The 24,940-nt window shown below is 41.1% G+C and overlaps 1 protein-coding gene across 2 annotated transcripts in view; it reads right to left on the bottom strand.

The window, feature by feature from the left end:
- Positions 1-24,940, bottom strand: part of ttbk2b (tau tubulin kinase 2b) — an 80,554-nt gene that overhangs the window by 24,561 nt on the left and 31,053 nt on the right. Inside the window, exons 3-6 of one of the 2 annotated variants that reach the window (XM_060916361.1) lie at positions 24,553-24,700; positions 23,767-23,840; positions 11,715-11,855; positions 11,364-11,468 (exon numbers count right to left, since the gene is read on the bottom strand). In XM_060916361.1, coding sequence (XP_060772344.1) covers positions 11,364-11,468; positions 11,715-11,855; positions 23,767-23,840; positions 24,553-24,700 — 468 coding nt within the window. The remainder of the gene's footprint in view (positions 1-11,363; positions 11,469-11,714; positions 11,856-23,766; positions 23,841-24,552; positions 24,701-24,940) is intronic. The other variant, XM_060916362.1, reaches the window with a different exon arrangement.

The raw sequence follows: 24,940 nt of genomic DNA on the forward strand, positions 1-24,940 counted from the left end.
TGATGGTATGGGGTTGCATTAGTGCATCTGGAAAGACACCATCAATGCTGAAAGGTATATCCAGGTTCTAGAGCAACATATGCTCCCATCCAGACGACGTCTCTTTCAGGGAAGACCTTGCATTTTCCAACATGACAATGCCAAACCACATACTGCATCAATTACAGCATCATGGCTGCGTAGAAGAAGGGTCCGGGTACTGAACTGGCCAGCCTGCAGTCCAGATCTTTCACCCATAGAAAACATTTGGCGCATCATAAAATGGAAGATACGACAAAAAAGACCTAAGACAGTTGAGCAACTAGAATCCTACATTAGACAAGAATGGGTTAACATTCCTATCCCTAAACTTGAGCAACTTGTCTCCTCAGTCCCCAGACGTTTACAGACTGTTGTAAAGAGAAAAGGGGATGTCTCACAGTGGGAAACATGGCCTTGTCCCAACTTTGAGATGTGTTGTTGTCATGAAATTTAAAATCACCTAATTTTTCTCTTTAAATGATACATTTTCTCAGTTTAAACATTTGATATGTCATCTATGTTCTATTCTGAATAAAATATGGAATTTTGAAACTTCCACATCATTGCATTCCATTTTTATTTACAATTTGTACTTTGTCCCAACTTTTTTGGAATCGGGGTTGTAGAACATGTGCACAAAACATGTATTAGTGTAGCCTGGTATGAGAAAACAAAATATTCAAAAGTATCTATGAATAAAGGTAAAATTCTGTTGCTGTCTTCAAAAGGGATATATCAGTATAATTTTGCATGATTCAACAATACAATATATACAAACCTATACAATTTACCAATATATATGTATGCAAGATAAGAACTAGTCAGCAGCGACCGTCTTCATTTTTGTCCCCCTCGCGGACGCGCGATCTGTCGCTGTTGTTGTTGGAGTCACGCTGGCTGCCGGTTTTGCCGAGATACGACAAAATCGTCCTTGTTTTCTTGGCGTTTTTGTCGGACTCTTACCCCGAAGAAACCATCCTCTTCTTGGGAGCCATGTTTGTTGTGCCGCATTGAATTCTGGGAGATGCATGGCGGAAACTGCTGAACACTGCCGAGGTAGTTGTCGGGTCCTCCCGGCGGGTATTAAAAGTGACGAAATCTTACATCGGAAAATGGCAACTGCCCTTATTTGGTTGTCGTCGCCTTTCGTCGGTATTACGTAAATATTGCTCAACTTTGACCTGGAAAACGCCATCAGGTACGCGCGGCTCAGGTTTCAGTTTATTTACAGCGCCGCTAGTTTGCTAAATTGAAAACCATTGTATCCCGAGCCTGATTTTTTCATTCTGAAAAATTGCAGGTTGTTTAATTTTTCTTCTGCAATCTTGAAAATCATTCTGCAAAATGCAGACTAATGACATATGTTACCATCCTGAAGTTGGTTATTTTCCTTTTGTATAAACATGCAGGTAATTATAGAAAATCGCGTGCGCCGATTATCGAGAAATAGTCCGAATTTCTCGATAATCACCTCTAGCTGCCGATCGCTTCACCACTGTAGCGTAAGTGAGGCAGAATTACAAATGATGAAAGAACATGCTGTTCCTAAAAGCACTAAAAATGTTATGAAGTTTGGTCTAAAACTATTCAAATAGAAGGTGGGATTTTGATTTATTTTATTGATTTCAAAACAAAGTATTTTATGTAACTCAGTGCACGTAAGTAACAAGTCTGCGCCGCACCTTTATTACACTTACATGCCGCTTTTGAAGTTTGAAATACTTTTTTTTTTTTTAAATAACCACCTGTGTATCTAAACTAAAACAATTATCCGCCTCAGGCTCAGTGAATATCGGTGATTATTATGCATACGGGTCACTTTTTCCATGGAATAAAAATATATATTCTATTCCTTTCTAGTGGGTTTACTGATGGCATGCAATATTATCATATCGCTTATCCTCCATGTATTACACCACTCTCCCCAATGGAGAATGAGCGTGCAATATTGTTATACTTCGGAGCTCATGCGAAGATCCAATGACAAAACTATTCTGTTGTGCATGCACACAATCGTTTCTTTGTCGGCCGGGAAAGAGAGAAGACGAGGCTAATCCAGTGCTCGGTTTAAGCACTAAATAAATAAACTGAAAACTGAAACTAAAGACGCGCTGAACACCTGAAAGGCTCCCAAAACTTGAATATATATTACGCATATTTACAAGAGAAAAACATACCAACGGACATTGAAAAACTGGAAAAGAGACACATCAGAGATGTAAAACTTCTGCACTAGTGAATGACAGTTTGTACACAAACACGACCGCTAAGTTTACTTCATTAAAAGCGGAAGATTTAAAGAGGCAGACGTGCTGAACACCCGAAAGGCTACTTCATTGGATATTCTTCACGCATATTTACAAGAGAAAAACAGACCAACGGACATCGAAAAACTGGAAAAGAGACACATTAGAGATGTAAAACTTCTGCACTAGTGAATGACAGTTTGTACACAAACACGACCGCGAAGTTTACTTCATTAAAAGCGGAAGATTTAAAGAGGCAGACGTGCTGAACACCCGAAAGGCTACTTCACTGGATATTCTTCACGCATATTTACAAGAGAAAAACAGACCAACGGACATCGAAAAACTGGAAAAGAGAGCAATAATGGAAATATTGTCAAAGTTCTACTTGGAGGTGAGGAAAAGTGACAGAGACTTCACTCATGGACTTCACTCAGCAAAGCCCTTTTGTTTTGAACAACTACAGTGGAACAATTAACTATGATCAAAAGTAACCTTGAACTGTCAACCTGGATATAGCGTGTATACAAGTTGGGTTGTTGTTCAGGCTTTTTGGACTTGTAGCATTTCTATTGTTAGAAATTTGACTTTGTACAGTACATTGGCTCGACAGAACATTGAATTACATTCGATCAAAATCAGCATTCAGTATTGGTAAGTTACCGCCCTGTTCTGAACTTTTTGTAAAATCTATAATTGTTCCATCAAATGTATAATAATAATGGCTTTTTTCATGGCCTATCAGATATATTCCATTCAGCTACTCATCTTCGACTCGTTCAGTATCATGCTAGCTGAATGGAATATACAGTGCTGAGCATAAATGAGTACACCCCCTTTGAAAAGTAACATTTTAAACAATATCTTAATGAACACAATTTCCAAAATGTTGAAAAGACAAAGTTTAATATAACATCTGTTTAACTTATATCGTGAAAGTAAGGTTAATACAACCCCTGGCAAAAAGTATGGAATCACCAGTCTTGGATGAGCACTCATTCAGACGTTTTATTCTGTAGAACAAACTGAGATCACAAACATGATACAATAATAAAGTCATTCCAAAGTGCAACTTCTTGGCCTTCAGAAACATTAAAATAAACGAAGAAAATACATTGTGATAGTCAGCAAATGTTACTTTTATAGACCAAGCACAGGGAAAAAAATATGGAATCACTCAATTCTGAGGAAAAAAATATGGAAATCACTCAATTTTCAGGTAGAACATAAGGACTCACCCAGTCAATTTCCTTTCCCTAAATTGACACCTGCCTCAGATTAGATCTGCTCGTTAGTCTGCAGTTAGAAACAGCGCAGTTATCACACCTTGGAGGGCTGCTGGACCAAATGGATTGGCAAGAATCATGGCTCCAACAAGAGATAGATGTCTCTTGAAACAAAAGAGAGGATTGTCAAACTTCTTAAAGAAGGTAACTCTTCACGCATGGTTGCCAAAGATGTGGGCTGTTCACAGTCAGCTGTATCTAAGATATGGACCAAGTACAAACAGCATGGGAAGGTTTTTAAAGCCAAGCGTACTGGTAGACCAAGGAAGACATCAAAGCGTCAAGACAAAAAACTTAAGGCCATATGTCTTGAAAACCGAAAAAGTACAACAAAACAAATGAAGCATAAATGAGAGGAAGCTGGAGTCAATGTACAAGTATGTGACCGAACCGTGAGAAATCGCCTAAAGGAAATGGGATTTTCATCTAGGAAAGCTAAAAGAAAACCATCATTGACACCTAAACAGAAAAGAACAAGACTACAATGGGCTAAGGAGAAGCAATCATGGACTGTGGATGAAAGTTATCTTCAGTGATGAATCACGAATCTGCATTGGACAAGGTGATGATGCTGGAACTTTTGTTTGGTGCCGTTCCAGTGAGATTTATGAAGAGGACTGCCTAATAAAAAAAACATCCAAATTTCCACAATCCTTGATGATCTGGGGCTGCATGTCAGGCAAAGGCACTGGGGAGATGGCTGTGGTTACTTCTTCAATAAATGCACAGGTTTACATTGACATTTTGGACAGTTTTCTTATCCCTTCAATTGAAAAGATGTTTGGGGATGGTGAAATAATTTTCCAAGATGACAATGCATCGTGGGGCGGCACGGTGGTGTAGTGGTTAGCGCTGTCGCCTCACAGCAAGAAGGTCCGGGTTCGAGCCGCGTGGCCGGCAAGGGCCTTTCTGTGTGGAGTTTGCATGTTCTTCCCGTGTCCGCGTGGGTTTCCTCTGGGTGCTCCGGTTTCCCCCACAGTCCAAAGACATGCAGGTTAGGTTAACTGGTGACTCTAAATTGACCATAGGTGTGAATGTGAGTGTGAATGGTTGTCTGTGTCTATGTGTCAGCCCTGTGATGACCTGGCGACTTGTCCAGGGTGTACCCCGCCTTTCGCCCGTAGTCAGCTGAGATAGGCTCCAGCTTGCCTGCGACCCTGTAGAACAGGATAAAGCGGCTAGAGATAATGAGATGAGATGAGACAATGCATTGTGCCATAGAGCAAAAACTGTGAAAGCATTCCTTGGTGAAAGACACGTCCAGTCAATGTCATGGCCTGCAAATAGTCCAAATCTCAACCCAGTAGAAAACTTGTGGTGGAAATTGAAAAAAAATGGTCCACGACAAGGCTCCGGCCTGCAAAGCTGATCTGGCAACTGCAATCAAAGAGAGTTGGCACCAGGCTGATGAAGAATACTGTTTGTCACTCATCAAGTCCATGCCTAAGAGACTGCAAGCCGTTATAAAAGCCAGAGGTGGAGCAACTAAGTACTAGTGATGTGTTTTGAATGTTCTTTTGTTTGTCTGTTTTTCATGATTCCATATTTTTTCCTCAGAATTGAGTGATTCCATTTTTTTTCCCTGTGCTTGGTCTATAAAAGTAAAATTTACTGACTTCCACAATACTTTTTCTTCATTTCTTTTAGTGTTTCTGAAGGCCAAGAAGGTGCACTTTGGAATGACTTTATTATTGTATCATGTTTGTGATCTGAGTTTGTTCTACAGAATAACACGTGTGAATGAGTGCTCATCCAAGACTGGTGATTCCATACTTTTTGCCAGGGGTTGTAATATAACTTAGATTACACATTTTTCAGTTCTACTCAAATTAGGGTGGTGCAAAAATGAGTACACCCCACAACAAAAACTACTACATCTAGTACTTTGTATGGCCTCCATGATTTTTAATGACAGCACCAAGTCTTCTAGGCATGGAATGAACAAGTTGGCGACATTTTGCAACATCAATCTCTTTCCATTCTTCAACAACGACCTCTTTTAGTGACTGCATGCTGGATGGAGAGAGTGATGCTCAACTTGTGTCTTCAGAATTCCCCATAGGTGTTCGATTGGGTTCAGATCAGGAGACAGACTTGGCCACTGAATCACTTTCACCCTGTTCTTCTTCAGGAATCCAACAGTGGCCTTAGATGTGTGTTTAGTCATGTTGGAAAAGTGCACGATGACCAAGGGCACGGAGTGATGGTAGCATCTTCTCTTTCAGTATAGAGCAATACGTCTGTGAATTCATGATGCCATCAATGAAATGCAGCTCCCCGACACCAGCAGCACTCATGCAGCCCCACATGAGGACACTGCCACCACCATGTTTCACTGTAAGCACCGTGCATTTTTCTTTGTATTCCTCACCTTTGCAACGCCATACAGTTTTGAAGCCATCAGTTCCAAAAACCATGGGTTTCCCCAAAGTGTTTTAGCGTATCGGGCCCGATACGCTTGCTCTGCCTGCCGATACGCTTAGTCGCTTTAGTTAAAATCCGATATGCTTAGATTTGTACCGATACGTTAAATTTCCTACCCACAAGTAACTAGATACATAGGAGAGCAAATAACAGATCCATTTACATCTCGACTGATATTTGTGTTGATTCTGTCAAAGTAATATGTCTGCGTGGCATGATGTAAACAAACTAATCTGTTGGCTACGTCAAGATCACGTTTTCAAACCGTCCAATAAAAATATCGAAAGAAAACGTCAGACATCCCGGAAGTTTCCGATTCATTATAAGTGATCTCATTGGCTGCCGATGTTGTCCCCCACCAGACGGACAAAGCCGACTGATTTTAATAAGCTAGGAGAAGACTCGCTGGACAAATTAATCCACATCAGCATGGATGACAGCGAGATGGACTATGAGAGGGCTGCCCAACATTGGGCCAAGCAAAAGCCAAGGAGAATTAATCTGCTTTAAAGGAGTAGAAAACTTCATTCATTAGTTCGGGTTTGCAGAAAGATTATGTACTTATAAACACTCTCACGAAGTAAAGTTGTCCAAATGTGTCAAATACAGCATAATTTCAAATAATCATCATAAGCATTTTTGGCAGTGTGATGTCACTGGGATCCATTTAACAAAAGGCGGCTCCGGATTATTCTTTTGTTAAAGGCTCACAGTGACATCACACTGCCAAATACGCTTATCGTTATTATTCGAAATTATGCTACAGTTGACAAATTCCCTTCATGAAATGTGTTTAAAAGCACATAATCTTTCTGCAAACTTAAACTGTAGAAATTGAGTTTTCTTTTCCTTTAAATATGTTTTAATCTTAATCTAGTCCATTTAATAAAGTGCCAAAATTTAAAACTTTATAATATGCAGTTGCCTTACTTTTCTTTTCAGTGCATCTTAGTTCTACATACCGTATTTTCCGGACTATACGTCGCTCCGGAGTTTAAGTCACATCAGCCAAAAAATGCATTATGAAGACGAAAAAAACATATATACGTCGCACCGGACTATAAGTCGCACTTTTTTGAAGGGTTACTCTATCCATAGAATCTGTGATTCTATCTGATAAGCGGCACGTGGTTACTGCGCGACTGCATTGTTTATTTAATAAACGAACAGCTGAGCAGTGATAACGCGCCCTTTGCCCTGTAATTAGCCTAGTCTGATTATTTTAAATATCTACTACTATCTTTAATACTTTCACTATCGTTATTACTAATAGCCTATATTATTATTATAACTAATATTAGTAGCCTATTACTGATGCATTAATCAGTTTGCTTTTAGAATATTTTTACCGGTAGGGCTTATTATCGCCCCATGGCTCTTTCATCTGTGTTATTAAAGCTGTAGTTATCATCGAGGAGTATCATTCTTCATTTTTGTCGAATTTTATTTCATTAAATCAGAGGTCAAGTAGGCTATAGGTATATCATCTCCAAAGACAACCGTCTAGTGAAAAAAAAAACAACCGCTTTTAAATACCCTACTTAAATCCTTAAAAAGAGTAATTTAACTCATGTCTTGTGTGATCTGATCTCCAATGGTGAAATAAACCGGTTGTGATATGAGTAGTCTGTTATTTTAGAAGATAAATTTAATATATAATTTAATATATAGCCTAATAAAAATAATATTTTATAACATATCATGACATATTACTGTCTGTAACTGTTCGTCACTAAAGCGTTTTCTAAGATCATAATGTCTGATATTATTATTTTTTTTTTTTTTACACACAGAATAAGCGCGTGTGCGTAAAGTTATAGTAAACCACCCCCCACTTTTTTTTTTTGAGTCGCCGGACCCACCCACCTCCTGCGTTCCGGGACCTCCCACTTCACAAATTAAGCACTGCCTAAAATCATTACATAACTTATTTAAATAACTATAGCCCTATCATTAATAATAAAACACAGGTCAATCAAGTTTATCAAGCTGGCGATTTCACTCCAAATCAGCAAATCCATTAAATTCCTCATCCTCGGTGTCGCTTCTGAACAACTCTGCCTCCAGCGGCAGACGAAGCGCCGTTTCCTCTTCTTCTGCGTGGCTGTCGTCAGACTCAGCATCAGCTCCAGTTATTCCGCGGTGAAAAAAAAACAAAAACAAACAAACATATATACGTCGCACCGGAGTATAAGTCGCATGGCTAGTCGAACCATGAAAAAAAGTGCGACTTATAGTCCGAAAAATACGGTATATTACGGTAATTGCATCCGAAACATTCTAAATCATTACAGTTATAGTAATACAGCAACTTATTTTAAGGTGGCAGGTCTTAGGTTCAGATCCCTTTGTGATCAACAGGAGGTCATGATGATCGATTCTCTTCACTGGATTGCATAAGATGGAGCAAACCACTGGTCATATTTTCATGCACATTTTTGTTACAACACTACTTGATCATAGGTAATTAAGGGATCGCCGTAGATTTTCAAATCTATCATAGACCTCAGTAATCTACAACAAGACAGTTTAACTTGCATGTTGAACTTTAAGGTGAAATTTCAAATGTGTCTACATTAATACTATTTAGGTCAGAAATCATTGGTACAATCTATCCTATAATCATGGATCTAAAACCTCTCAGAGACCCTGAAAATCCACCTGAGAGCATCTATTTTCAAAAAATTTTCCAGGGGAGCATGCCCCCGGACCCCCCTAGTTTCGCTTCGCACCTTTGGCGCTTGCTTTCACACCATTGCCACTCAACTGTCTGTGTATTATCATGCCAGAATTTAGGGCTTTAATTTTTTTCTGGGGAAAACACTGCAAAAACATTTATCTTGGTCTCATCACTCCAGAGTATAGAGTCCCAGTAGTCTTCATTTTTGTCAGCAGGGGCTCTGGCAAACTCTAGGCGGGCTTTTTTGTGCCTGGGCTTTAGGAGAGGCTTCTTTCGTGGACGGCATCCATGCATGCCATTCCTCTGCAGTGTACGCCGTATTGTGTCACGAGAAATAGTCACCCCAGTTTGGCTTTCTACTTCTTTAGAGAACGGCAGTGAACTTGCATGCCGATTTTCTTCAACCCTTCTCATCAGAAGACGCTCCTGTCGAGGTGTTAACTTCCGTGGACGACCTGGACGTCTCTGAGATGGTTGCAATTCCAGCTTTCTTAAATTTTTGTACCACTTTTGCGACAGTATTCTGACTGATAAGTAAAGCTTTGCTGATCTTCTTGTAGCCTTCACCTTTGTGGTGGAAAGAAATTATTTTCTTTGGGGAATTCCGAAGAGACAAGTTGAGCATCACTCTCCATCCAGCATCCAGTCACTAAAAGAGGTCATTGTTGAAGAATGGAAAAAGATTGATGTTGCAAAATGTCACCAACTTGTTCATTCCATGCCTAGAAGACTTGGTGCTGTCATTAAAAATCATGGAGGCCATACAAAGTACTAGATGTAGTCGTTTTTGTTGTGGGGTGTACTCATTTTTGCACCACCCTAATTTGAGTAGAACTGAAAAATGTGTAATCCAAGTTATATTATTAACCTTGTTAAAGGTCCAATGGCATGAAATTTTCACTTTCTGAGGTTTTTTAACGTTAAAATGAGTTCCTCTGACCTTCTTAAGTCACCCCAGTGGCTAGAAATTTCATAATGTGTAAACCAAACTATGCCCAACATTTGAGAATGGCGCGTCAAAACGGCGCGTTGATAAACTCTTCCCTTTACTACGTCAGCAAGGGAGATTATCCCCACGCCCCCCCTCTGGATTCCCACCCACTGTATGGATTGCCCGCCCAGTTGTAATGAGGAGACCACAGAGGGAGGACACAACAACATGGCATCACCTAAGCGAGCGAAACATGGAAATTGCGCTGTACATGGATGTGACAACACAGAAAAGAGTCTGTTTTTACTGCCGACGGGAGAGCCCCTGAAGACGCAGTGGCTTAATTTTATTTACTTCAATAATATGCCGTCGAGTCTACCTAAGATGGTGTATGTTTGTCGGAAGCATTTTTTTTCTGATGAATGTTTCCACAACTTGGGACAGTACAGGGCAGGTTTTGCACATCAACCGTCACTGAAGCCTGGGTCCGTACCAAGCATCCCTGCCGCATCAGCCACAAACACCGAACAAGTAAGTGTACAACTGTTAAGTCGTTTTGCCGTGTTTTAAAATCGGTGCCACGTTAGCCTTGCAATGGCTACATTAGCTGTGCAGCTAACCGCTTCCTGCAGTTAGCCAGGTACTCTGCGCTACAAAACCAAAAAGCATGCAGCATGCTCTGTTATAATAGCCAATCAAAACAGTTTTTACAAAGACACCCACATTCTTTTTTTAAGTCACTCGTTCATTTTATTTGTTTGTTTGTTCAGTAAAAACCCAAACATTTGTTGAATTTATTTTATTTCCTCGCGTCGCACCTTAATGACGTCAGCGCGCGGTATTTTTCCCTTCGCGGTTTGTTCCTTCTCTCTCGCCATAGTAAGACACCCACATGCGCTTGTTCTGACCCACTGGAGGTAGCGTCACAGTGCTGTTAGCCAATCAGAGGTAACACGTTTACATGTCATGAATATTAATGATAAGACCCGCCCCCACCCTCTACCCTTCCCCGCCTCCTGCTTCTCATTAGCAAAACGACGCACTGGGAAAAGCGCTGAAATGGGGCTTTCTCCCAGGAGGCTATATCTACGTGCCGAGGGTTCATTTCGAGAAAGGCTGCGGATATAACATCCGGAAACCTCCACGAGCCCGTTTAAAGCATCAACAAACCACCATGCCATGGGTCCTTTAAACAGATGTTATATTAAACTCTGTCTTTTCAACATTTTGGAAATTGTTTGTGTTCATCGAGATATTGTTTAAATTGTTACTTTTCAAAGAGGGTGTACTTATTTACGCCGAGCACTGTATCTGATATACCACTCAACGCCAGCCAATATTATTTAAATAATAACCTCAACTTCATCTCTGTTATTATTCACCGATATTAACGTCACCGTCGGAGAATAGTTGTTAAAATAACAGCATGTTCCGAAGTGTTTTATTCCACTTACACCACAGCCATTATTGTGTTATGAAAATTTTCATGTGGTGGAAAACTTTGTGTTACAAAGCACTGACACTGGAGACTCCTTCCATAAATGTTAAACACCTCCTTACAGAAAACTTCACCATATCGATGATTATACAGAGTGTCCACCATGAGCTGTTACTATAGAAACGATACGGCATAAGAACAAGCCTGTTATTTGTAGCTGCACTACTATCAGAGCTGCTTCGGGCCAGTGAGAATTGAGGATTCAACACTGCTGTGGTATTAAAGGCGATAAACATACTGTAGGTTTGAAAAAAATAAAAATGTCATGATCACTTACCGGACGGACTTCTTGACAGGAGTTTGTAAACTGACGTGCCAAACCGAAGTCGAGCATGTAGCAAGTTCGGCAAGTACTTGTCAGTCGCCCCATGGCAAAGTTGGACTAGAAAGGACAATAAAAGCTCTGAAGATTTATCAAACCATAAAGTACGAGATGGCATGCTCGACTATTAATGTATTTATAATTCCAGCATTGTTAGGCCTAGAGCAGTTTCAACATCATTGAGCACTGTTTCAGTCGGAGAACTGTTATGAGATCAAAAGTCTTCACTGTGCAGGATTAAAAAATGTGTGTCTGCAGGTTATAGTGAAATGAAACTGGCATGTGAAGCCTGCTGTGACTGCTCACTGGCTTGATGTCTCTGTGCAGGAAGCCCACTGAGTGGATGCTCTCGATAGCCTGGAGAATCTGTCGGCCAAGCCGGAGTGTGGTGGACACCGAGAACGTACTGTGGCTCATAGTGCGCCGAAGGTCAGCCAAGTTCCTTCCCTGTGATCAGATATCAGCAGTGTTGGGCACGTTACTTTCAAAAAGTAATTAGTTATAGTTACTAGTTACTTTTCCCAAAAAGTAACTGAGTTAGTAACGGAGTTACTTTGTCATAAAAGTAACTAATTACCAGGGAAAGTAATTATTCCGTTACATTTTGTTCCCCCTCAAAAAAATCAAATTCAATTAGTGTAATCATAATAAAAGTGAATGTTAAATGTGTTTAATGACTGAAATGGACACTTAACAGAACCAATTAGTAATGTTATCTACACTATATTAATATTTTTGTGGGACAGTGTGAGATAAGACATCTATCAAATGTAATATATTTTTGTAGTTATTAAAATTATGTTACTAATTACTGGCCACTGACGAGGACAAACGCTTTGTTCCTCGACATAATGTGCATTGCACGTAAACACTCTTGCCTTTTATTTCAAGTAATGAAAAGTAATGGCTGTATTTCCAGTGTGAAAGCGCAGTGCTGGGCTGACCACTCGCCATCGCTGTGTCTTCCGATTGAAAGAGCGCGCAGTAGTGCAGTAGGCGTGGCCTACCTACGTCTGTTGTCCAAATCTACTCTGATTGGCTTACTGTGCCGTTGTCTCGCGTCTCCCCGCCCCACACTAAAGCAGAGTAAAGAAAGGCTGAGCGAGCAGCGTGCCAGATGAGAACAGCTTTAATAAAGTAACGCATAGTATTTTATTGTAAGTAACGGGAACGGCGTTATAACGATGTAAAAAGTAATTAGTTAGATTACTCGTTACTAAAAAAAGTAACGCCGTTAGTAACGCCGTTATTTCTAACGCCGTTATTCCCATCACTGGATATCAGTCAGCGGGTTATCAACTCCAACAAACACGATCTGTTTTCTCTTCGACATCATACTTATGGTCTTGCAGTTAGTCATGGGGTCATGGTTACCTCACTGTTTATCCGTTATTGAGATATTACAAATCAAAGACTGAAGAAACGGGTTAATTTTTAGAAAACTGACGTATTCTGTATGAGGATCACATGGTCCAAAACTGGCCTCATTAACCAATGAGATCAAATGTTTTTTCCTTAGGCCATCCTTAAAAAAAAATCCGTTTCCTGTCCACCGGGTAAGCAAAAAAATTTTCAGTCGGGAGGGAGGGATTTTTTTTTTTTATATATATATATATATATATATATATATATATATATATATATATATAGTGGGCGGCACGGTGGTGTGGTGGTTAGCGCTGTCGCCTCACAGCAAGAAGGTCCTGGGTTCGAGCCCCGGGGCCGGCAAGGGCCTTTCTGTGTGATCTTTCTGTGCATGTTCTCCCCGTGTCCGCGTGGGTTTCCTCCGGGTGATCCGGTTTCCCCCACAGTCCAAAGACATGCAGGTTAGGTTAATTGGTGACTCTAAATTGAGCGTAGGTGTGAATGTGAATGGTTGTCTGTGTCTATGTGTCAGCCCTGTGATGACCTGGCGACTTGTCCAGGGTGTACCCCGCCTTTCGCCCATAGTCAGCTGGGATAGGCTCCAGCTTGCCTGCGACCCTGTAGAAGGATAAAGCGGCTAGAGATAATGAGATGATATATATATATATACACGGATGGATAAGAAATCGCAATGCTGTGTTTGCTTTTTCTTTCAGTACTTTTTTATTACAAAAGCAGACACATTTAATAAAATATGACAGTTTAATCAACTGAAACTTGTACAAAAACTTTAAGTTAGCATTTTAAATGCTGACTGCAACATTTGCAAAACTTTTACAAAGGTACTTAAACTGTCCGACACACGGACTTTTTGTAGTTCTAAATCGAGCGTTAGGCCTAGTTCGGATGAAATTACACTATTAAAATGATCACTGAATGATTTGTTTTTCTGAATCTTTACTATTTTGTTGTTCGCTAGAATACCATTTTGCGATTTCACACTTAAGCAAATGTTTGAAAACTCCGGATCGCCTTCCTTCATGGTGGCTGCCATTTTTTTGTGCCACACGGCGCATGCGCAGAGCTGATTCAGTTCAGAGTGTGCGCGCACTCGGCGGAGGCAGTAGTGTGTCGGAGGGAACAGAAGCAGAGATGACGCTTATTTTGTCTCCGGTAAACCAGTCTTCTCTCGTTCAATTGCATGCTGGCATCAAAAGACACCGTTGGTTGTAAATGAACCCAAACGGAGTGGTTGGAGTGTATTTTCATACACAAATGGAGAAATGTTCGCTGAGTGTGTAATTGTGTAGCCCCACTGCAGACCGTTGTCGTTGTTAATTCATAGCATACTCAGCTGCGTGAATGTGTCATGCACCGAAAATAAGAGATTTACAAGCCAGGAACGCCTCATGATGCAATACGCAAGAAAAGAAAGAAGATTTACTGCCATTTTACTTTGTATTTGAGTAAAGTGAATAAATAAATGGTCTGTGGAAAATACATTTAATCCTGGGAACTGCATGCACAGGAGTTTATTTTGTGTTTACTCCCCCCCGGCTGGCTACTTATTTGTCATGGCTGGCTAGTATGAGCCTTAGTGGAAAGCCCTGGGAATGCGTAAATGTCAAGTTCGATTTTAGATTTACGAACCCGAAAAAAAAAAAATTTCAACCGCACAAACGGCACTCACCCAGCCGGTGGACCGGAAACAGAACATTTTTTAATAATAGCCCTAATAACTTTTTAATTTTCAAGATATTTACATGGAAATTGGCAGCACAGAGATGGTTGGATACTGAATACAAAGTCTGAAAAATTAGTAAAAAACAATTACGCTAATTTGGTAAAAAAAAAAATAAATTGTTAAATCAGTACACTCAGTAAAAAAAAAAGTATTTCTAATCCCCTCTTTGTGCTCTGTAGGCCTTTGTATTTCTCAAAAGTAGGCCCTACTAGTGTTTATATGAAAGAATATAAGTGATAATATTCATAGCTTTCAAGGCTCGAAAAACCTGTCTGATCCACATCCAATAAACAATTCCATTTAACTGAACTGAAATCGACGCTCGCGTTTCTGACTTCCGGTTTTTTAAAATCTCATTCCGACTGCTAAAAATCTCAATATTTTTTATCAAAACAACTACAGTTATATTCTAAAATAGTTATTTATTTACATGAATCAGTTTGATTTGGGGAAAAAAAAATAAGTAGGTAAAGCTATGAAAACTCACTTCAAAGTCTCCCGTGAAGCACATCATCAAAACTACACTGTAAAAAATAGAATTACGCTTTGTTCAAGTAATTCCGTATTCACAACTGAATGGACAAGAAAACATGAATAATTATTAACGAACAGAAAAATCCACATCAGACTGATAGGGTGCACCTCAAATGATGTGTAAATATACAACAGTGAATAATCTGAATTGAAAATACATAATTGCCACAGGTAATTGCCATAATTCAGCGCATGCTCTTAATGACCAAGACACAGGGTTTCCTCTCCCAAATGCAAGGGCTGGGCAATGTCGTTCTCTCTCCGGTTGAAGTTGTGTAGGCCCATGTTCTGAACCAGCCAGTGTGTATTTAGGCTGTGCAGGGTCATGTTCTAAGGCCCTGTCCACACGGCAACGGATACAGGTGAATCTGATAAAATTGTTTATCGTTTCGGCCTGGCGTCCACACGGCACCGGCGTTTTGGGTGCCCCAAAACAAAATCTTTTGAGAACGGGTTCCAGAGTGGAAAGATCTGGCAACGGCGCCGTTGCGAAGTCGTCTGGATGAGTAGAACGGATTTGTTTACGATGACGTCACAACCACATGACTGTCAGTGCTTCACGCCGGGTAGAAGTGTAACGAACTCGATGCGAGTTGTCAACAAATCCTATAACTTGGTTCATGAAACGTGCTTACAAAATATTTTCACTGTGAATATTTATTGTGTAATGGTGCAAAGTGAGAGAGAGAGAGAGAGAGAGACTCTGCCCTTAGGGCAGAGTCAATCCCGCCAGCAAAAATAGGGAAAAAAAGGAGCGATCTCACCTCTTCAGATGTTGGTTTAAGTCCTACAATACATTCCTCAAAAAGGGCGTAGAAGAACAAATTAATCCATCAACGTGTAGCATTCAATTTATTCCTGACCATTAAAGACGCCGCCTTCCGCGTAGAATCATACGTCATCCTCGCCGCCATATTGGATGGGGCAAAGCGGAGAATAAAGATGCCTCATTCATGTGCTGTGTTTAACTGTACCAACAGGTTTACCGTCCAAACGAGATCACATGGGATTACCTTTCACAGGTGAGACTGGAAAAATACTTTTCATTGTATTTGGTCATTATAACGTAACTTTACAAACAGATTTTCCTGACTTTGTGGCTAATATGAAGTCTTGCGCATAATAGTTTATGCGCATGCGTCCTTACTTCTTCTATTGTCCTGGTGTCTCCGATGGGACCGTCTTACAGCGCACCTAGAGGTGTGGCATGTGTATTGCATCGTTTTCAGCAAGCGTTGCGTTGCCATATGGACCTGATATTTTACTGATCCGTTGCCCATGTGGACGCGATATTTTTTTAATAACATCTCCTTGCCGTTGTCGTGTGGATGTAGCCTAAGTCAATCTGCATCTTAACAGTTAGAAGGGCCATGTCCCCCCCTTAAACATGAATGTTTTGACATGGATGTAGCTTGTGTTTCAGAGCAGCTAGATTAGAATGAACAGACGCCCCAATTACAAGTGCACTTATTATTGCACTGTAGCTTGGCCTGTGAAACCAAGTTCAAGTACTGAAGGGCCATGTTTTGATTAAAGAAATGAAACCCCATGTAGCCTATTCATGCTTAAAAAGACGGAAAATAGACTGAACTCAGGGGGCATGCGCTGTAATTATACAAATACTTTACTTTGTTCAAAAGTGCTTATTGAAATAAAGTTTTTAAAAAAGTGTGAAGTTTTGTAATTGTGTAGAACAATGAAAAAAGGCATGTATAGTTTAATGATAAATTGTGATAACCTCAATTGCCTTTTTGTACTACAGTGAATGCCACTGTTCAGCAAAAAGAGAAATCTATGTTGGCAGAATGAGGAATTGAAAATTGACTTAATTAAGAATTCTTAATAAAGATAACCGTGTTATCATAGTTTGGATTATCATGGGCACATCGTTGGCAAAACATTAAATTCTTAATGCAGACGGTTGCCTTGAAATTTCAAGTATTCTCAACTATTCTTTTTTTTTTTTACAGTGTAGCTGACGGAAAATTTTTGCTCAATCCTTCATCAGAAACAGTGAGAGTGAAAGAACAACCCTTTAAAAGTTATCTGACTGATATTCACAAGTAATTCAGTGGGAAATCGATCAGAAGAGAGAGAGCCTGACCTCTTACGTCATGCGAGCAGAGTTTTTACTCTGTTGTACCAACTTCAACCTGACATTACTCCCAAAATACTGAACAGATCTTAACCAGATACATTTCCTTGAAAAGCAGAAAGTATAAGCTTTTTAATGATAGAAAATATTCAAGAGTTAATCAGGTTTGGGAACTTAGATGAGCGTCTGCATGCACAATTTTCACAGCACGGCCAGCGACCGTCTGATACGCCTACTTTTTGGGGGCTCAGCACACAACACAATGTGATGAATAATGACAATGTAAGAGATTTTTTTCACAATATCTTTCTCAGAAAGAAGAATTGTGTGTTTCCCCGTTTGTTTTTTTGTATACCATACAGTGGTGATTGAAAGTTTGTGAACCCTTTAGAATTGCCTATATTTAGGCATAAATATGACCTAAAACAACATCAGATTTTCACACAAGTCCTAAAAGTAGATAAAGAGAACCCAGTTAAACAAATGAGACAAAAATATTATACTTGGTCATTTATTTATTGAGGAAAATGATCCAATATTACATATCTGTGAGTGGCAAAAGTATGTGACCCTTGGCTTTCAGTATCTGGTGTGACCCCCTTGTGCAGCAATAACTGCAACTAAACGTTTGCGGTAACTGTTGATCAGTCCTGCACACCGGCTTGGAGGAATTTTAGCCCGTTCCTCTGTACAGAACAGCTTCAACTCTGGGATGTTGGTGGGTTTCCTCACATGAACTGCTCGCTTCAGGTCCTTCCACAACATTTCGATTGGATTAAGGTCAGGACTTTGACTTGGCCATTCCAAAACATTAACTTTATTCTTCTTTAACCATTCTTTGGTAGAACGACTTGTGTGCTTAGGGTCGTTGTCTTGCTGCATGACCCACCTTCTCTTGAGATTCAGTTCATGGACAGATGTCCTGACATTTTCCTTTAGAATTCGCTGGTATAATTCAGAATTCATTGTTCCATCAATGATGGCAAGCCGTCCTGGCCCAGATGCAGCAAAACAGGCCCAAACCATGATACTACCACCACCATGTTTCACAGATGGGATATGCTGGAACGCAATGTTTTCCTTTCTCCAAACATAACGCTTCTCATTTAAAAAGTTCTATTTTGGTCTCATCCATCCACAAAACATTTTTCCAATAGCCTTCTGGCTTGTTCAAAGATCTTTAGCAAACTGCAGACAAGCAGCAATGTTCTTTTTGGAGAGCAGTGGCTTTCTCCTTGCAACCCTGCCATGCACACCATTGCTGTTCAGTGTTCTCCTGATGGTGGACTCATGAACATTAGCCAATGTGAGAGAGGCCTTCAGTTGCTTAGAAGTTACCTCGGGGTCCTTTGTGACCTCGCTGACTATTACATGCCTTGCTCTTGGAGTGATCTTTGTTGGTCGACCACTCCTGGGGAGGGTAACAATGGTCTTGAATTTCCTCCATTTGCACACAATCTATCTGACTGTTGATTGGTGGAGTCCAAACTCTTTAGAGATGGTTTTGTAACCTTTTCCAGCCTGACGGGCATCAATGATGCTTTTTCTGAGGTCCTCAGAAATCTCCTTTGTTCGTGCCAAACGTGTTGTGAAGATCAGACTTTGATAGATCCCTGTTCTTTAAATAAAACAGGGTGCCCACTCACACCTGATTGTCATCCCATTGATTGAAAACACATGACTCTAATTTCACCTTCAAATTAACTGCTAACCCTAGAGGTTCACATACTCACAGATATGCAATATTGGATCATTTTCCTCAATAAATAAATGACCAAGTATAATATTTTTGTCTCATTTCTTTAATTGGGTTCTCTTTATCTACTTTTAGGACTTGAGTGAAAATCTGATGATGTTTTAGGTCATATTTATGCAGAAATATAGAAAATTCTAAAGGGTTCACAAACTTTCAAGCACCACCGTACAAACATACACACTAGGGGTGTAACGGTACACAAAAATCACGGTTCGGTACGTACCTCGGTTTTGAAGTCGGGGTTTGGTTAATTTTCGGTAACACCAACAATTTATAAAATTGTCTTAACATTTTAAATTAAACACTAAAAAGAAAAAAAACATGAAAATAAAACAGAATAAAAATAGTGTATTACTGCAAACCACTGATAACTTCTCCAATAAATAAAAGATTCTCAAATAAATTAAAATGAAATGAACGTTTCCATATTGACTGAAGTGCAGCATCAACAGTTCCAGCTTGTAACCCTGTTCAGTTTCATTCAGCTTTCACGGTTCCTTCCCCCCAGAAAAATTAACCTGTTCACACTGTCCTCTGAAATGGCAGATCTGCAGCTGGCAATTACAATATACGAGCGTTCAAGTTCAAAGTGTTGCCAGAAGCATACCAGATTACTACTGAACGATGTCGGCACAGTGCTTTCGTCGTTGTATTTCACCAGGAAACCAAAAAGTGTTCCCAAACAGGAGACCTTAAAGGTAGACTGCCTTTCAGATTTTTCACGCTTAGGTCATATTTAAAAAAAAAAAAAAGTCCCCGACACCAAATTATTTTTGTTTAGTGGACAGAAAGCTACCGAATTCAAATCACAGACTTCCGATTTTATTACTTTTTTTCCTAAAAGAACAATTAATAAATGCATTTCCACGTGGCCCTAAATTCTTCGCTATTTTTTCCTGCTTCACCATGACCCAATTCAAGATACTATGTCATGCATGACGTGGTGGGCTTTCCCCGTTTGCGCAAGGCATTGTGGGATACAAATTTGTAACAGGAGAGAAAAATGGAGGATGCGAGTGTGCGAATGAAACGTGAAAGACCGACAACAGTAACGGAAAGAAAGCGAGAAGAAAAGACGTTATGTTATATACGACGGAAAGGAAACGCAGGACCAAACTAATAAATATCGGCGCTCAGCGAGCACCTCGGTGTGATCAGCTGTTCGTTTAGCGACAGAATGATGGAACTGTCAGTGCACGCTCAAACGGAAACCCGTGGATGGCAGTAATGCAACACTGTGGATGCCAGCTGCAGTAAAACCTGAAAGATGAAGATGACGACGGCGGTGGCTCAGGTAAGCGTACGCGTGCGCACACGGACTTCCTCTGTCTGCTTGACTCCACGAAGTGAGCGATTTCATGCACATTATTTGCTTTAATCCCCTCAAATTCAATAACTTCCCAGTCACAGAACGGCCTGTTGGTTTTTTTTTTTAGATATTGCAGAAATAAAGATACAGTGAGAGTAAAAAGTATTTGATCCCTTGCTGATTTTGCTGGTTAGCCCACTAATAAAGACATGATCATTCTATACTTTTAACGGTAGATGTATTCTAACATGGAGAGACAGAATATCAAAAAGAAAATCCAGAAAATAACTTTAAAGAATATATATTAATTGATTTGTATTTCATTGAGGGAAATAAGTATTTGATCCCCTAGTATGCATTAGGAGTTCTGGCTTTCACAGACCAGTTAGACGCTCCCAATCAACTTGTTACCTGAATTGAAGACGCCTGTTCTAACTAATCACCTGTATGAAAGACACCTGTTCACAGAATCAGACAATCAGACAAATTCCAAACTCTCCAACATGGGTAAGACCAAAGAACTCTCTCAGGACCTCAGAGACAGGATTGTTGACCTGCACAAATCTGGAATGGGCTACAAAAACCATTAGCAAGATGCTGGGTATTAAAGTAACAACCATTGGTGCAATTGTGAGAAAATTTAAGAAGTAGTATAACATGACCATCAATAGACCTCGGTCTGGTGCTCCACAGAAGATTTCACCTCATGGGGTGGCAATGATCACGAGAACTGTGAGAAAATCGGCCTGCAACCACACAGCGGGAGTTAGTGAATGACCTCAAGGCAGCTGGGACCACAGTCACCAGGAAAACAATTGGCAACACTTTGCGCCGCAATGGATTAAAATCCTGCAGTGCCCGAAAGGTACCCCTGCTTAAGAAGGCACATGTGGAGGCCCGCCTAAAGTATGCCAATGATCACCTCAAAGATGTACAAAGTGATTGGGAGAAGGTTCTATGGTCAGACGAGACCAAAATTGAACTATTTGGCCTAAACTCTACTCGTCATGCGTGGAGGAAGAAAAATGCTGCCTATGACCCCAGGAACACTGTGCCCACCGTCAAGCATGGAGGTGGAAGCATTATGTTTTGGGGGTGTTTCTCTGCCAAGGGCACAGGGCTACTTCACCGCATCAGTGGCAAGATGGATGGAGCCATGTACCGTGCAGTCCTGAGGGACAACCTCCTCCCCTCTGCCAGGAAGTTGAAAATGGGCCATGGTTGGGTCTTCCAACATGACAACGACCCGAAGCATACAGCAAAGGCAACAAAGGAGTGGCTCAAGAAGAACCACATTAAGGTCATGGAGTGGCCCAGCCAGTCTCCGGACCTCAATCCAATCGAAAATCTATGGAGGGAGCTGAAGGTCCGAGTTGCCAAGCGACAGCCCACCAACCTTAATGATTTAGAGAGGATCTGCAAAGAAGAGTGGGCCAAAATTCCCCCTGATATGTGTGCTAACCTTGTGGTTAACTACAACAAACGTCTGTCCGCTGTGCTTGCAAACAAAGGCTTTGCCACCAAGTATTAAGTGCTTTTGGCTAGAGGGATCAAATACTTATTTCCCTCAATGAAATACAAATCAATTAAAATATATTCTTTAAAGTTATTTTCTGGATTTTCATTTTGATATTCTGTCTCTCCATGTTAGAATACATCTACCATTAAAAGTATAGAATGATCGTGTCTTTATTAGTGGGCAAACCAACAAAATCAGCAAGGGATCAAATACTTTTTACTCTCACTATATCTCACAATGACCACATTTCAAAGGGAACTAAATTTCACCGATTTGATGAAATCGAAAGGCTGTCTACTTTTAATGATAAGGGCGGGTCTTCAAGCTCTTGAACCCATGATGTTTGCTAACTTGGCGGTGTGTGTAGTGCGCTCGAAGTGTGAGGCGGAGACTTAGGCCCAATCCCAATTCTAATTTCTACCCCTACCCCTCCCCCTTCCCCTTGGCCCTTCCCCTTGAAACTGAGCTACAAGGGATAGGGCTTGAAATTCAACCCTTACGTATTGGGATAGCCCTTCAACGATCACATACGTCATCGCGTACCTCCGTCAGCGTTTACGTTAGCAAAATGCGACCAAATGCGTCATTGGCTGCGACCAGCCGCTACAGTCAGAGCCAGAGGCAGAAATCTCTGCTGGCAGGGTGTGATTTGTTAACTAACACCACTGAATGGGATATCTTTGGCGCTTCGTGCACCACATCCGACAGAATGAGGTGTCAGAACACTCATGTAAACAATAAAAGCGAGAATAACAGAACAAAACGTACGCAGTCAAGCAACCGAAAACAATACTCACTCCCAAAGCTTTTTAGCAGCAGCTTGGATTTCAGAAATCGCTGCTCATTCTCAGCTCGAAAGCGAATCAAGCGGCGTGTTTCCTCTGGATAACAATTTAAAACACGTAAATAATGGAGAAAATACATTTATGACAATCTTTCGCCGCGGGAACCGCCATCTTTCTGAAATCCGCATGAAATCTCGCTGAAATCCGCATGGCATTGTGGGAAATCACTCAAACCCCTTCGTTCGGAGTCAGCTCCAGGAAAATCTCCGTTTGGAGGGGTACAGAAGCCCTACCCCTTCCCCTACCCCTCCGCATTAACTGGGATTGGGATACCCCTACCCCTTCACGTGAACGCGCAAAATGGAGGGGAAGGGCCAAGGGGTTGGTCCAAGGGGTGAAATGGGATTCGGCCTTAACAAACGTACGATCCGCCAATTAATATGTTGGTGTGGGAACTCGGATTTGAAGCGTGTTCCGCACGCAAAAAAGCCAACTGTTAAAGACTGCATTCGGTACACATCTGAACCATACCTGTACTGAAACGGTCCGATACGAATCCATGTACCGTTAAGGCTTCTGCATGCTCTTGCGACAAGGCTTTCACAGATAGCTTTTCGCAGACAGTTGTAATTTATCGTTGAGCGGGGAGTAATAGGCGTGCGTGATGTTATTCACCGGCACAACGCAAGGGGGCGCGAAGTCGCTAGGAGTAGTTGGTGGGTGTGGTTAGTGGAGTGTTTATCCTCCGGTTACTTATAATGACTAGAACTTTTTTTTTAATAACGACTAGAACTGGAGTCGTATAAATGTACGTACTTCCTCAATCAACCGCTCTTCATGCTGCTCCATCTTCGCTCATGTTTTTAAAAATGCCGGTCGTGAAAACAAAACAAACCGGGAAAGTAGGGAAGCGAAAGTGCGTGTACAGTGGATGTAGAGTGGACCAATCAGAGCCCTCTTGTCTGCAACGCTGTCTGCGAGGCTTCTGCGGTGGTCACAATTTTTGGGAGGTGCGCGCAGAGCGTCTGCGATGGTGGGGGGGGCTACGCAGACACTGTCTGCGACGCTATCTGCGAGGACTGGGTTGTCAGCATAAATTGGCCTTTACACCTCTAATACACACAAAGTGTAATTATTTTTTCCTTTAATTTTTTTTTTTTTACCACCAGCTTATGTTACTTTAAATGGTAGATTAACACTGATTTTTTTTTTTTTGGTGTGTGTGAGAAAATATCAAAAAACATAACATACCTGAAGCTCCATCACCACATAGTTGAATCGGTCATTACGCCCACAACCGACAAAGCGGCAGACATGCTCCTTACCTGTGTACAAACATTAGACAACGTAGTTTATTTCAATATGCTACAAAGATGCTACAGAACCTAAGGCATCTCTTTTCCTCTACTATTGTGTCCCGGAGTCAGGTCCTTCACTTCTGAAGGTAAATGATTACACACACACAGCCCACTAAATTTGAGAAACACACTTTGTAAGTCTGGTGAGCAGCAAAGTTCACTGATCTACGCTCTAAAACAGAAACCGTTTCTGTTTTAATCCCTTGATTACGCTAGCCGTACAGGTCATGTAAATTCATCTCATCTCATCTCATTATCTCTAGCCGCTTTATCCTTCTACAGGGTCGCAGGCAAGCTGGAGCCTATCCCAGCTGACTATGGGCGAAAGGCGGGGTACACCCTGGACAAGTCGCCAGGTCATCACAGGGCTGACACATAGACACAGACAACCATTCACACTCACATTCACACCTACGGTCAATTTAGAGTCACCAGTTAACCTAACCTGCATGTCTTTGGACTGTGGGGGAAACCGGAGCACCCGGAGGAAACCCACGCGGACACGGGGAGAACATGCAAACTCCACACAGAAAGGCCCTCGCCAGCCCCGGGGCTCGAACCCAGGACCTTCTTGCTGTGAGGCGACAGCGCTAACCACTACACCACCGTGCCGCCCTGGTCATGTAAATTAAGCAAAAAAATTTATACCATCTGGTGGATGTCAGACTGGTACCCTTACCCTGGAGCCTCTTTAGAACAGCCACTTCCATCTTTAAGACCTGTTTGGGTTGCTGAGCCGACTCCACTTTAAGCGCCACATTGCACTGGTTCAGCTGGTCCAGGACTTCATAGATCTCTCCAAAGCCTCCACCGCCGATCTTCTTAATCTATGTGAGAAGATACACAGTTGGGAGTTGTTCTTTGCGTTTCTCTCCATACTCCATGACCACCACTGACTTGTTCGCTAAGGACTGTGATGTCAGAAAAAAAAAAACCTAACGTGTGGCCTAATGTACAGTTGTGGTCAGAAGTTTATATACAGTGACATGAATGTCATCTTGGATATGAACGTCATGGCGAGATTTGAGCTTTTAGTAATTTCTTTGAACTGTTCTTTTTCTGTGGCA

This window comes from Neoarius graeffei, chromosome 3 (genome assembly GCF_027579695.1).
Source record: "Neoarius graeffei isolate fNeoGra1 chromosome 3, fNeoGra1.pri, whole genome shotgun sequence".
Classification (NCBI taxonomy): domain Eukaryota; kingdom Metazoa; phylum Chordata; class Actinopteri; order Siluriformes; family Ariidae; genus Neoarius; species Neoarius graeffei.